This window comes from Ochotona princeps, chromosome 3 (genome assembly GCF_030435755.1).
Source record: "Ochotona princeps isolate mOchPri1 chromosome 3, mOchPri1.hap1, whole genome shotgun sequence".
Lineage (NCBI taxonomy): Eukaryota > Metazoa > Chordata > Mammalia > Lagomorpha > Ochotonidae > Ochotona > Ochotona princeps.
In genome coordinates this window covers 9,210,262-9,222,897 of record NC_080834.1, presented here as the reverse complement: position 1 = coordinate 9,222,897, position 12,636 = coordinate 9,210,262, and the positions used below count along the sequence as shown (strand labels likewise).

At 49.7% G+C, this 12,636-nt stretch overlaps 2 protein-coding genes across 3 annotated transcripts in view; one reads left to right on the top strand and one right to left on the bottom strand.

The window, feature by feature from the left end:
* The window catches only part of HPS3 (HPS3 biogenesis of lysosomal organelles complex 2 subunit 1), a 37,189-nt gene extending 28,765 nt beyond the window's left edge, over positions 1 to 8,424 (bottom strand). The window contains exons 1-2 of one of the 2 annotated variants that reach the window (XM_058661422.1): positions 7,678 to 8,424; positions 475 to 969 (exon numbers count right to left, since the gene is read on the bottom strand). In XM_058661422.1, coding sequence (XP_058517405.1) covers positions 475 to 969; positions 7,678 to 7,951 — 769 coding nt within the window. In that variant the 5' untranslated portion in view covers positions 7,952 to 8,424. The remainder of the gene's footprint in view (positions 1 to 474; positions 970 to 7,677) is intronic. The other variant, XM_058661421.1, reaches the window with a different exon arrangement.
* A 3,694-nt stretch (positions 8,425 to 12,118) lies between these two features.
* HLTF (helicase like transcription factor) overlaps positions 12,119 to 12,636 on the top strand; it is a 59,392-nt gene continuing 58,874 nt past the window's right edge. Inside the window, exon 1 of the mRNA XM_058661418.1 lies at positions 12,119 to 12,136. The gene's annotated coding sequence lies outside the window, so the exon portion shown is untranslated. The remainder of the gene's footprint in view (positions 12,137 to 12,636) is intronic.

Sequence of the window (12,636 nt, the reverse complement as noted above, 5' to 3'; positions counted from 1 at the left end):
ATCTGCTTGAAGGAAGATTTCACTATGTTCTCCCAGCAGTGAAACAGAAATACGGTACTTTTATTTATGTATATGTATGTACTTATTATACACATTTATAAGGTACTGTGGGTTTCTTAGCACATGAACATTTATTTACCACAATTGCTAAAGTACAACAGGAAAGATAACTCCCAACCACGTGCAAGGAAATTGAAATTCACAGATGGTACGACTAACACAAGATCATTCTACCAGAAAGTGTGAGAACAAATAATAAAAGCTCCTCTCCTGGCAGTGGCTGATTCATAACTTTTACTGAGAAATACACATAGACACAAATTTATAGACTTCAGAATAAGATATGAAGGGCAAGATCATTAACCCATATGGAACAGGAACAGCTAAACACCTAAATAAGGTGGCATGGCACCACAGACGCTAGAGCCCTCAGTGAGGGTCATTTGTAAGAAAGTAAGTTAAGTTTGTATTTACCTTCTTCAGTCTGCTCCACTGGAATCTTGGTCCTCTCCACATGGTGGTTAGCTCTCTCTCCAGTTTTGGTGTCTGACTCCAGTTTTAGGATTAGGACTTCTAAGTCGGACATGACAGCAACATATCCAGCACAGAAAGAAATTTCAATAGGAGTCATCCTATCTATGTGTATAATTAAAGAACGCTCGAAGTCCAACATCGAGAACTCCTCATTAATGGTCTGATGCTTCAAACTAAATAAGACTAACTTATTTGTGCAGCCAACAAGAAGGTCCCCTTTGACGGGGCAACAGGAAATGCACAAGGGGGCTTCCGAGAGTGGCATTTCCACTATGGACATCTGGTCTCGCAAGGTCTCCGGGAAGGGCACCTCCACGTGGTGCCCCACCATTCGGATGCACACGCGAGAGTTTTCCGTCCTCTTACTCCTCCAGTTGACATAAGCACGCAGAAACGTCGCTTTGTTCTTCTCTTCAATGGTTACCAAATAGTCACCTGAGAAAGAAAGAAGATTATACTGGAATTTGTAGTGAAAGCACAACCACTTATGAATCTGAATACAAAGGCTGCATTCAAGGCTGAATAGAATAAAAATCTAAAATACTGAAATCTTAGGTGCATTTTGGGGGGAAGGTTTTTTTTTTTCTATTTTTATCGGAAAGTCAGATATACAGAGAGGAGGAGAAACAGAGGGCAAGACCCTCCCGCCTGTAAATTCACTCCCCAAACAGCTGTAACAGCCAGAGTCAAGCCGATCTGAAGCAAGGAGCCAGGACCATCCCCCTACCTGGTCTTCCACGTGGGTGCAGGGTCCCAAAGCCCTGGGCCGATCCCGACTGCTTTCCCAGGCCACAAGCAGGGAGCTGGATAGGAAATGGGACCGCCAGGACCAGAACCAGTGCCCATATGGGATGCAGGCACATGCAAGGCGGGCACCCCAGCCTCTAGGCCACCTCGCCGGGCCACTTAGGTGCATTTTTAACTGACATGAAGCACTGAGGTTTTGAAATAAAGTTCTTCCCATTTTGGTGTCTTAACCTATTAGTTATTCATATTAATACATAGAAATTCTATATCTTATTCCTTATTTTTATTGTTAGAAATCTAGAGGCCTAATAAAGTTCTACTGATATGGTAGTACAGTGTCTTAATTTGCACTTTTTTTCCAAAAGATTTATTTACTTTTATTGGAAAGTCAGATACACAGAGAGGAAAGAGAGACAGAAGATCTTCCATCTACTGATTCACTCCCCAAGTGGTGGCAAGGGCTGGAGCTGCACCCATCCAAAGCCAGGAGCCAGGAGCCTCTTCCAGGTCTCCTATGCGGGTGCAGGGTCCCAAGACTTTGGGCCATCCTCGACTGACTTCCTAGTCCACAAGCAGGGAGCTGGTTGGGAAGTGGGGCAGCTGGGACACAGATCAGTGCCCATATGGAATCCCAGCACATGCAAGGCGAGGATTTAGCCACTAGACTACCGTGCTGGGCCCTAAATTTGCACTTCAACCTCTATCCTTTCCATAAGTGAAGCTCTGAAAAACATCAAAAGCATGCATTTGTTGTGAGAAGGTCAAACAGCAATGCAGTAAATAAGTGCAAAATTAAAGTGTAACACTCTGCCCGCAGTCCTTTCCCTGAGGCCAATGAAGGGCCTTCAACATGGCTGTCACACAAGTTGTAAATGTAGGTAAGAGGGCCTGGCGGCATGGCCTAGCGGTTAAAGTCCTCGCCTTGAAAGCCCCGGGATCCCATATGGGCTGCCGGTTCTAATCCCGGCAGCTCCACTTCCCATCCAGCTCCCTGCTTGTGGCCCAGGAAAGCAGGAGAGGACGACCCAAAGCTTTGGGACACTGCACCCGCGTGGGAGACCTGGAAGAGGTTCCTGGTCCTGGCATCGGATTGGCGCGCACCGGCCCGTTGTGGCTCACTTGGGAAGTGAAACATCGGATGGAGGATCTTCCTCTCTGTCTCTCCTCCTCTCTGTATATCCGGCTTTCCAATAATAATAAAAAAAATCTTTAAAAAAAAAATGTAGGTAAGAGTGGTAGAGTGGTATTGTCTTTATCTTATTAACCAAAACAGAAACACACTACATGCTTACAGGTCTGCAGCTTCAGGAGATTACCAACAAATTTTTCCCTTCAAGTCAGCATGTAACTACCTGTCCTTTCCAATATCTGCAAAACACCCTGTATATACATACCTATGCTCTGACTGACCCTGCAAATCCCCTGTGATGCACACATTCAGCTACTTCCAGCCTGTACACACCTGCGCTGTAACTGACCCTGCAAACACCCTGTACACACCTGTGCTCTGACTGACCCTGCAAACACCCTGTATACACCTGTTCTCTGACTGACCCTGCAAACACCCTGTACACACCTGTGCTCTAACTGACCCTGCAAATCCCTGTGATGCACTCATCCAGCTGCTTCCAGCCTTCTGCCACCTTACTGCAGAGTGGTAACCAGGCCTATAGCTGTATATGCTCTTACTGAAGAGTGTATTTTGATGCATACAAAGGCAAGAACACTGGCATCACTGTGCATTTTGTTCTGTTTTTACTTCTTTAAAAGGCAAACAGAGAGATCTTCCAGAAGCTAGTTCCCGTCCCAGATCACAACAGCTGTGGCTGGCGAGGCTTGAGCCAAGAACAAGAACTTCCATCTAGATCCCCTGGGGGTGGCAGGGTCCCAAATACCTGAGCCATCCCCTGAATCGCTCATGCCACAGATGAGCAGGGAGCAGGAATTGACAGCGGATGCAGGACTTGATCTCAGCACTCGGATACGAGACGTGGCTGTTCTAAGTGGCGTCTTTACCACCACAGCAAATAGCTACCCCCAGCAGGTGCATTTTAAACATCAGAGAAGGGCCCGGCACAATAGCATAGTGGCTGATGGCCTCACCTTGAATGCATCTGCATCCCATATGGGTGCCAGTTCTAATCCCAGCAGTCCTGCTTCCCAACGAGCTCTCTGCTTGTGGTCTGGGACGGCAGTGGAAGACAGCCCAAGGCCTTGGGACCCTGCACTCATGTGGGAGACCCGGAAGAAGCTTCTGGCTTCTGGCTTTGGATTGGCTCAGCTCCAGCCATTGCAGTCGCTTGAGGAGTAAATCAGTGGACAGAAGATCTTCCTCTCTGTCTCTCCTCCTCTCTTTATATCTGACTTTCCAATAAAAAATAAATAAATCTTAAAAAATACTGAAAGAATAAACATTATAGAAGCTGCCAAATTACTCTCACACAGGAAGCAGAAGCGCACATGGCCAGGAGCAGCAGTGTTTGGATGTGGCTGTTTCCCCACATCCTCACAAACACTCACTCCAAGCGATGGCAAACATTTCCTGGACCACATACAAAGCTGATCATCCAAGGAAACCGTTGAACTTACTGGACAGTAAGAGGCTGGACTCTATGCACGGTACATGCTCGCAATGAAGGAATCATGACTGGATATGAACTGTAACCCTGCAACAATGTGGAGGAATCCAACATGCGGGGAGTGGTTGGGGGAATCCCAGAGGCTATGAAACTGTCATAAAACGAAATCAAAAAAATAAAAAATAAAAAAAACTGATCATCTTTCCCAATGTTTATCAAAAATAGTTTTTCTTCTGCAAATAGTCCATTTTTTAATCAAGCTGCTGATTTGTTGTTATTATTAAGCAATCAAAACTTTCTGGATTAAAGGAATGTTAACCAAAAGTTGGACAAGAATAAAGTTTGGCATTCTGTTTGACTTTGCTTTGACAACTTTTGCCATAAAATTATTTTTAAAAATTTTTATTTATTTTGTTGTTGGAAAGTCAGACTTACAGAGACGGAGAGACAGAGAAAAAGATCTTCCATCCGATGATTCACTCCGCAAGTGGCCGCAACAGTCAGAGCTGAACAGAACTGAAGCCAGGTGCCAGGAGCTTCTTCTGGGTCTCCTATGCGGGTACAGGAGCCCAAGGCCTTGGGCCGACCTCAACTGCTTTCCTAGGCTACAAGCAGGGAGCTCGTTGGGAAGTGGAGCAGGCAGGACATGAACTGGTGTCATATGGGATCCTGGGGCATGCAAGGTAAGGACTTAAGCCAATAGGCTACTGTGCCGGGCCCGCCATAAAACTCTTCTGTAATCAGTACTATCTTCTCCTCAGTTGTTCTGTTCTTCTACCTTGTTTATACCATCTACCATGGCCTTAAATTACATTAATACACTCCCACAGGGTCTATTGCTTTGGTAGCGTTTTATTTAACTTCTAGTCTTTCTGGGCAAGGAAGTGGGACATGTTGTGGCAATAACTTCAGCTGTTCCAAATGTAGAAACTTACTAGAGCAGTACCCAGGTCAGTCAGCCCCTGGCCAACGAGCTGACGCTGGCCTGCTGCTGTTACAGCGACTCCCATCCACATGCAGCAAGTGTGCCATTCTATCTGCAGGCACCCGCGAGGCTACCCAGGCGTCCTCTGCTCTCCTCCACCACGACGCAGGTGGCAAGAGGAGGCAAGCTTTCTCCTGCCGCTGGTTCCTCGGATGCCACGCAACGAAGTCTGGATCTGCTCTTCTTGTATAGACCTTGGTAGAATGTCCAAATACTCACTACCTTACAGGTACCATAAGAGTTCATTTTGTTCCAAAGATACACTCAAATTGTCTTTTTATGTTGGCAAAAGAAGCACAAGGTAGAGCCTGCCTTGTAGCACAGCAGGCCAAGCTATCATCTGCAATGCTGGCATTCCATTCGGGAGCCAGTTGAGTCCCAGCTGCTCCGCTTCTGCTCCAGCTCCCCGCTGATGCCCTGGGAAGAGCAGCAGAAGACGGCCCAAGTGTCTGGCTGCCTCCTACCCGTGTGGGAGACCTGGGTGATACTTCTTGGCCCTGACCCAGCCCTGGCTGGTGTAGCTATCTTTGGAGTAAACCATACGAGGAAAGAACGATTTCTCTGACTTGAAATAAATAAATAAATCTTTTTAAAATATAGACAACATCAAGTTTACTACTTGCAAGTCTATTGGCCCAGTGGCCTGAGTGTGCTGTCACTCTTCTGGTTTTTCCCTTCACATATAAAACCTACACTAGGTTTCCCTTACTGATGATGCTATTCAAAAGTGTTGCCCATTTCCTCCCCAATGTCCCCAAACTCTATAACAGGAGAACGGCCTGAAGCTAATTCAGAGATTTTTTAAAAATAAACTTTAAAGCGCTTTCTGCTTGGGTGAGATAGAAAAGCATTTACAATAAACACCAGTGTCTGTTCTAAGATTGTCCGTGGTCCCGACGTGCGGAGCTTTGCCACGGAGGATGCCACGGGGCAGTGAGGGAAGGAGCTCCCCTCTGCCCTGTCCCAGCTGCTGTGATCAGTGGAAAGCAGCAGGAGGGAGCACAAAGCTGAGGAGAGGAAGACAAAGTCATGTGGAAGCCTGCAGAGCCAGCAGGCAGCCTGACTCACGCCCAGTTATGTGGGAATCAGTAGGAGCTGTGCCCAGGGTGGAAATTTAAGCCGTGCACTAAGAGTTACCCTTCCGCTATATGGCCCATGATGCTGATTCCAGCCCATAGGACTCCTGATGTTGCTTTAAGCAGCCAACTACAATATAAAAACATCTTTGTTCTTCAAGGCCTCACTCACGAGTTTGTCATGCACCTCACGACTTGAGCTCCCATGGCCAGCGGGGCTCAGAGTCAGTGATTCTTGCTTCTGGCTGCACATCAGACTCACCCCAAGGCTGATCCCACCCCAGAGACGCAAACCCCCACCTCTGAGGGGAGGCCTGGGCAACAGAATGCTTTTAAGCTCCCTGGGTAATTCTCATGCATTTCTAGTGACCAAAGATCAGAGAGGAAACCACCATTAAAGCTGGCAGGAAGACTAGAGGTCTTCCTACCTGCCACTTCGGCTTGCAGGATAAGTGACCATTTGGAAGAATGCAGGCATGCCACCTTGTCCTTGAACCTGTGTGTGTGCACCTGCCACTTACACAGATGCTGAAGTTGAAACTGCTCAGTGTGCCACACGACAGAACTTGTACAAGCGAAAACTGCCAAGCCCCAAAGGGGGGCAGTATTGGCGAAAACCACCAACATTGGCCAAGACTCGGCAGAAATAGATTTCATAAGAAATACCCAAGCCAAGGGAAATCACAGAGCTTAGGAGTGATTGTCAAACACCGGTTAATGTAATCAATCTAAAAGGGAAAAACACAGACAGTGTATCAAACCGGTCCTAATGCTGAGTGTTTGCTGAGAGGCAGTTTTTCTTCTGTAAATAATGACCATAAGCACAAGTAGGGCTTTTCATTTTTAAAATATACATCTTATACACACACATCTTCACCAGATGAACAATCAAATATTATGTGTGGTTACCCCCACAGTTTTTTTTATCACACCCACAAAAGCATGATGTCTAGAAATCACTGATTTAATGAATCAACTTACTTTGAACCCAACCAACAGATTCTAAGGATTCCCAGGGCAGCAGTTGGCCCAGCAGGGATGATGGAGACCCCCCTCCACCGCGGCCAGCAGCAGCACAACCAGGGCGGTGTTCCACCATCAACACTGCACTCCACACCCCCCTGGGAAGGGAAGGACCACAGCTTACAGGTGGCTAGGAGAATCCTAGGATGAAATCTGAAAGAGAATCGGCTGTGAAATGCCAGATTCCGCTGCAGTAGGGAAACACTCACACGGCATTCCTCGGTTTTGCTCCACATTTTGGACGGAAATGTGTTAACCGTAGATGGGTCTAGGGCCGTCTCGGGCGGGGAGGAGGAGGGTATGTAGGATCAAGATCAACTCCCATGCATTTCAACATCAGTATACAAATGTGAGCTTTCCAAAAAACGGCCAGGAGAGCGACAGCTGTAAAACGTCTGAGTTGGGGTAACTCCTGAAGTGGGGGTACCTCGAGGCTTCCGATATTATTCTCCCTGCTCCCACTTTCCCACGGGTCTGAAATTTTCTGCAGTAAAGGGTGTATGCACGTGGGGTGCATGGGGCGCAACCAGAGCACAAGACGCAAGGCAGCAGTCAAGTGTCCCCGCCACCCCCGCCCCGCCCCTCAGCAGCAATCCCACTTTCGTGGTTGCCACGACAACTGCACAGCTCGGACACCTTTGGTCCCAAACACCACCAGTTCCAGGAAGCCCCAGGTCTCTTCACTCGGAGCCGCCGCACTTGGGAGATGCCCCCCGGCCCCGCCGCGACTCACCTGGCTCGCTGTAGGCCAGGCGCAGCACCCGGCCGAGCGTCGAGAAGGTGCACCGCGGCTGGCACAGCTCCTGGCCGGCCACCGCGAACGCCTCCACCTTGCAGCCCGCCGCCACGAAGAGCGCATCGCGACCCCCGCCGCAGAAGCGCTCCGGCTCCAGCTTGCAGGGCACCACCTGCTGTGACCCGAACGGGTGCAGATTGTACAGCTGCACCATCCCGGCGCCGGCTGCGGGGTGGCCCGGTCTGCTCCGGTGTGCCCGGCCCGCGGTCATCCAGAGCCCCCGAGCCGGCCACCCGAGGCAGGGCACTTCCGGGAGCGAGCCGGCCGCGCCGAGTCATGTGAGGACCCGGAGGGCTCCGCTTCTTAAAGAGGCCGCAGCGTGGCGGGGTGAGGGCGGAGCGCGAGGTCCCGCCCCTGGGCAGGTCTCTGGGGGTCGGTGCTCCGCCCGGTCCGCGCTGGGCGTTTGCCTCCTATAGGGTCCGCTGTCCTTCCCACGTTGCTGCTGGTGACCAGGTTCTGGAGTGCGCTGTAACGACCGGAATCGCCCCGCTCTTTTGGACCGTTTTGTTTTCATTTCAGGAGCGTGACCCTTGTTCCCACAGCAGCCCGGAGATTCCGGAGCTGGGGACTCCACAAACACGGAATGGCACAGCCCGGGACGAAACACAAACCAGGGGGCTGTTCAGAAATCCTGTAGACTCTAGAACGGCTTAGTTCAAAAAGGCGACGCCCCAAACGCGCTTGGCAGGAACACACTTGCTGAATTAAAGAGCCCGTGGGTGTGGGTACTGAACAAAAAGGTTGAGCCCCAGGGTCTAGAAGAATGCCAAGGGCAACTCCCTGGTTCTCATCTATTGCTCAGTAACCCATGTGCTGTGTATGTCCTAGTCCTTACCTCTCAGCAACAAACTCCTGCACACAGCCCCACCCTCCCATCACACCTCCCACCACCCACTTTCTAGAAACAGTTTTACAACAAAAAGCAGGTTGCTAGGGATTGAATTGGATTTGGGTTCGGGGGGGCGGATATTGTGGGCTCACCTCTATGGGAATATAATACTTGCTGGTTTGCTCGAGAGCTGTGGGTGGAGACAGTCTGAGCTGGGTATGAGCGTGGAACGGGGGACGAGACTGGGCTGGCCCAGGCTGCAGCACCACGCCTGCACCCAAGGACTGGGTGTGAGGCAGGCCAAGCTGCAACACCTACCAGCACACACAGAGGTTGAGATTCAGGGGGTGGGCTATGCCAGGTAAAGGCCCGGCACCGCTGTCACGTGTAAGATCCAGGTCTGGGAGTGGGCCTCGTGGGGGAATTTGGAGAACTCTACTAGGCTACAAGCATGAGAGTCAGGGCTGGGTGTTGCTCAGGTCAGGCAGGGCTGCTCCACTTGTTGGCATGTATGCGGGCTGGCTCCAGGGGCCGACTGGGCCACGTCAGGCCAAACTACAGTACACTGGCATGCGCAGGAGCCAGAACAGGGTGCAGGCCATGCCAAGCTAGGCTATCACATGCATTGGTTTGCATGAGAGCCAGGGATGGGGGCAGGCTGGGCAGGGCTAGACTGCAGTACCCACTGGTGAGAAGCGGGCCAGACCAGGCTGTAACATCTGTACATGTAAGATCCGGGTCTAGAAGTGGGTCTGGTAGGGGAGCTAAGGGGATCCTCTGGCTGAGTTGAGCTTCCACTGGTGAGCACAAGAACCTGGGATGGGCATGACAAACTGGGCTGAACATGGCTGTAGCATCCCTCAGCATATGTGTGGGCTAGGTCTGGGGTGTGTGGGCCTCATGTGTGTGTATCCTTGTCAACTATGTAAGCAACATCAAAAATAAAATTATGTTTAAAATAAAGAAGAAAAAGACTAATTTTGTTACACATGAGAGTCATTGGGAAGTTTTTTTTTCTTTAAGTTTATTCTTATTGGAAAGGCAGATTTACAGAGAGAAGGAGAGACAGAGAGAAAGATCTTTCATCCACTGGTTCACTACCCAAGCAGCCACAACAGCTGGAGCTGAGCTAATCTAAAGCCAGGAGCCAAGAGCCTCTTTTGGGTCTCCCACATGGTGCGGGGTGCAGGGTGCAGGGTCCCAAGGCTTTGGGCCATCCTCGACTGCTTTCCCAGGCCACAGGCAGGGAGCTGGGTGGGAAGTGGAGCAGCTGGGACACAAACTGGCACCTACAAGGGATCCTGGCATGTGCAAGGCAAGGTTTTAGACACCGAGCCTTCATAACAGGCCCAGAATTACTGGAAAGTTCTAAAATATCAACACTGTGATTAGGTACTTACTAAATCCAGCCGTTATATTGAGATATTTTTATTTTTCTAAGTAATGTGTACAGTATTCTGAAAGTGTGTTGGCCACGTTAACTAAATTGGTCTTCATAGTCAATAGTGAACTCTAGTGACCTCTAGTGGTGCGATGAGAACTTTAAAAAGAGGCCACTGATTCTTCTCGCTGACAGACTACTCCTCCCTAGGGCACACGGGTGATCAGAGACCTCCACATCAAATCAGAGTCACTGACAGCTGTGAAACTGGAACGTGGCTAGTCCACTCACATGTTTCTCTCAGGGGGACTTACCCTTGAGTGGCCTCATGATCACAGGTTGGCAGTATGCTCAGCACCAGATTACATTTTTTCCAGCTACCAAGTTGCTTCCTGCAACTGTGAAAAACCACCACGGAATGAATGGGAGCCAGAAGTCTCAGCGTGGTGATCCTGCTCCCCGACCCTGCTCTCAGTAAGGTAGAAAGTGAAGGTTGTACTACGAATGAGGGAAGTCTGACGGACTGAGCGCACCCCTCCAAATCTGTGGGGCCACTCTCCCAGTTAAGGGTAACTGTCCCCACTGTTAACAAATGTGTTTCCATAGATTGTCCATAGATGGCAAACAATTCTAGAATGGAATACTCTGTTCATCTGCTCCTCTGTTAAAGCAACAAGGTTTCTGAAATGCATCTGTTAGTAAACAGTTGAAAATACTCCTCATCTTTGATTTTGCAATCTGTTTACAAAACCGTAGCCTCTCCTTTGGAACAGTTTTGTCTAAAATTGTTCAACTAAAGGGTGATTTCACAGTGCTCTTATCTTAAGGCTTGTTTTCTGTTGAGATAATTGTGGTCTCTGTCTCATTAAGTTCTCATTGTTTAAAGAGAGCTGAATTACAAAAGCTCTTGCTTGTTTATGTACATATCTTAAAAGTATTTGATCACTTCATGTCAATGATTAAATCTGAGCCCTATTATGTCCTGTAAAGGAGTCCAATGTCAGATATTTTAAGTCTTCCCTTGACGAGCAGTGAAAAACCCAAGGGTTCTGCATTTCTGGACTTTTAGTATTTCCAGGAGGTCCCCTACGAACGTAGAGCTTACACCATCCCTCGTGATGCACAAGTCTTCCCTTGACGAGCAGTGAAACCCAAGGGTTCTGCATTTCTGGACTTTTAGTATTTCCAGGAGGTCCCCTACGAACGTAGAGCTTACACCATCCCTCGTGATGCACAAGTCTTCCCTTGACGAGCAGTGAAACCAAGGGTTCTGCATTTCTGGACTTTTAGTATTTCCAGGAGGTCCCCTACGAACGTAGAGCTTACACCATCCCTCGTGATGCACTTGTTCCTCTCACATCAAGTGGCGCAAGGCAGGGTCGAGCAAAGAGCTCTTGCTGCTCTAAGGGAACCCTGGAAGCGTGACATTCTACACCCGAGGTCACAAAGCATGATGCCCAAATCCAGAGAAAGGACAAGAATTCTAGGGTCTGGAAGGAAGGAGGGGGCCGAATCCTTGAACCTACACAGTCGGAGTCGAGTCCCTGAAACAGCGATTGAGTGGAATTTGAGAAGTGAATCTTAGGTCCTAGATAGAGATCAGGGAAGCCTGAAGACCTTGGGGGTGGTTTCCCTGGAGCCCGACAGACAGACAGCCCCTAACTCAACTTGTACTGAAGACACCTCACGGCCCTCGGCATGGCGCCCAAGCACCGGGGACCCTTGCCAACAAGAGGCTTTCCAATGTGAGTAGGAGAAACCTGGGGGCTGTGGACCAGCCGATGGAAGGCAGGGGAGGCTCTAAAGCGGCTACTCTCCTTGCACAGTCCTCACCTCGTAATTATGAATGACATCATGAACTGGCAAACTATGACACGCCTGAAAGTGATCAACACCGGGGTTGCCTGTGTCCCCACCGCCAAAAGAAAAGACACGAGTTAACCCTGCCCTCTGTTCTGAAAAAACGCCGTGGACGCTCTGCGGAGCTTTCTGGGAAGTGTAGTTCTGGATGGGGCGGGAGCATTCTGGGAATAGTAGTTGTGGTCCTTGGAGGCGCGCGCTGAGCTCTGGAGCCTGGGGCCTGGGGCTTCGTCTTCCAACGAACTGGGCTCGTGCGCTGCCCCCGGAGGCCAGGTCTGGCGCCACCTGAGAGCTGGCGAGGCCGTTGCTCCTCCCTTTGCTTCTTGGTGAGGTTTTGTGGGGCCTCCTTGTTCCAGCTTCCTACATGTGGAAAGTGATAATCCCACTTGTGTTACAGTAGTAGGCCTGAATGGAAAATACGAGTGGGAAGGTTTCCCCGGAGGGCCTGAGGCTTGGACGGAAATCCTCTAGACGGACAGGCAGGAAGCTGATGGGAAGTGCAGCCAGGTCCTTGGGAAGAGACGTTAGCAGCTTATCCAGGCACCTGAGCCGGGTAGTGAAAAGAACAGGATTGTCTTCGTGAGGGTGCAGTGAGGGCCTGACGATGGAGACGGGAACCATGTAAGAAGTGACAATGGCCCAGATGAGAAAGGGTAAGATGGCAATGGGAGATGTTTCAGGAGATAATCTGGAAGCACCGGTCACCCTGGGGTGTGGTGGTGCCAGTCGGTGGTCAGGAAAGCTAACATATGCTGGCCCAATAATTTTTTTTTCATTGTTTACACATTTTCTTTATCTTCTTCCTGTGTGGGTGGGGGTGGAGGGG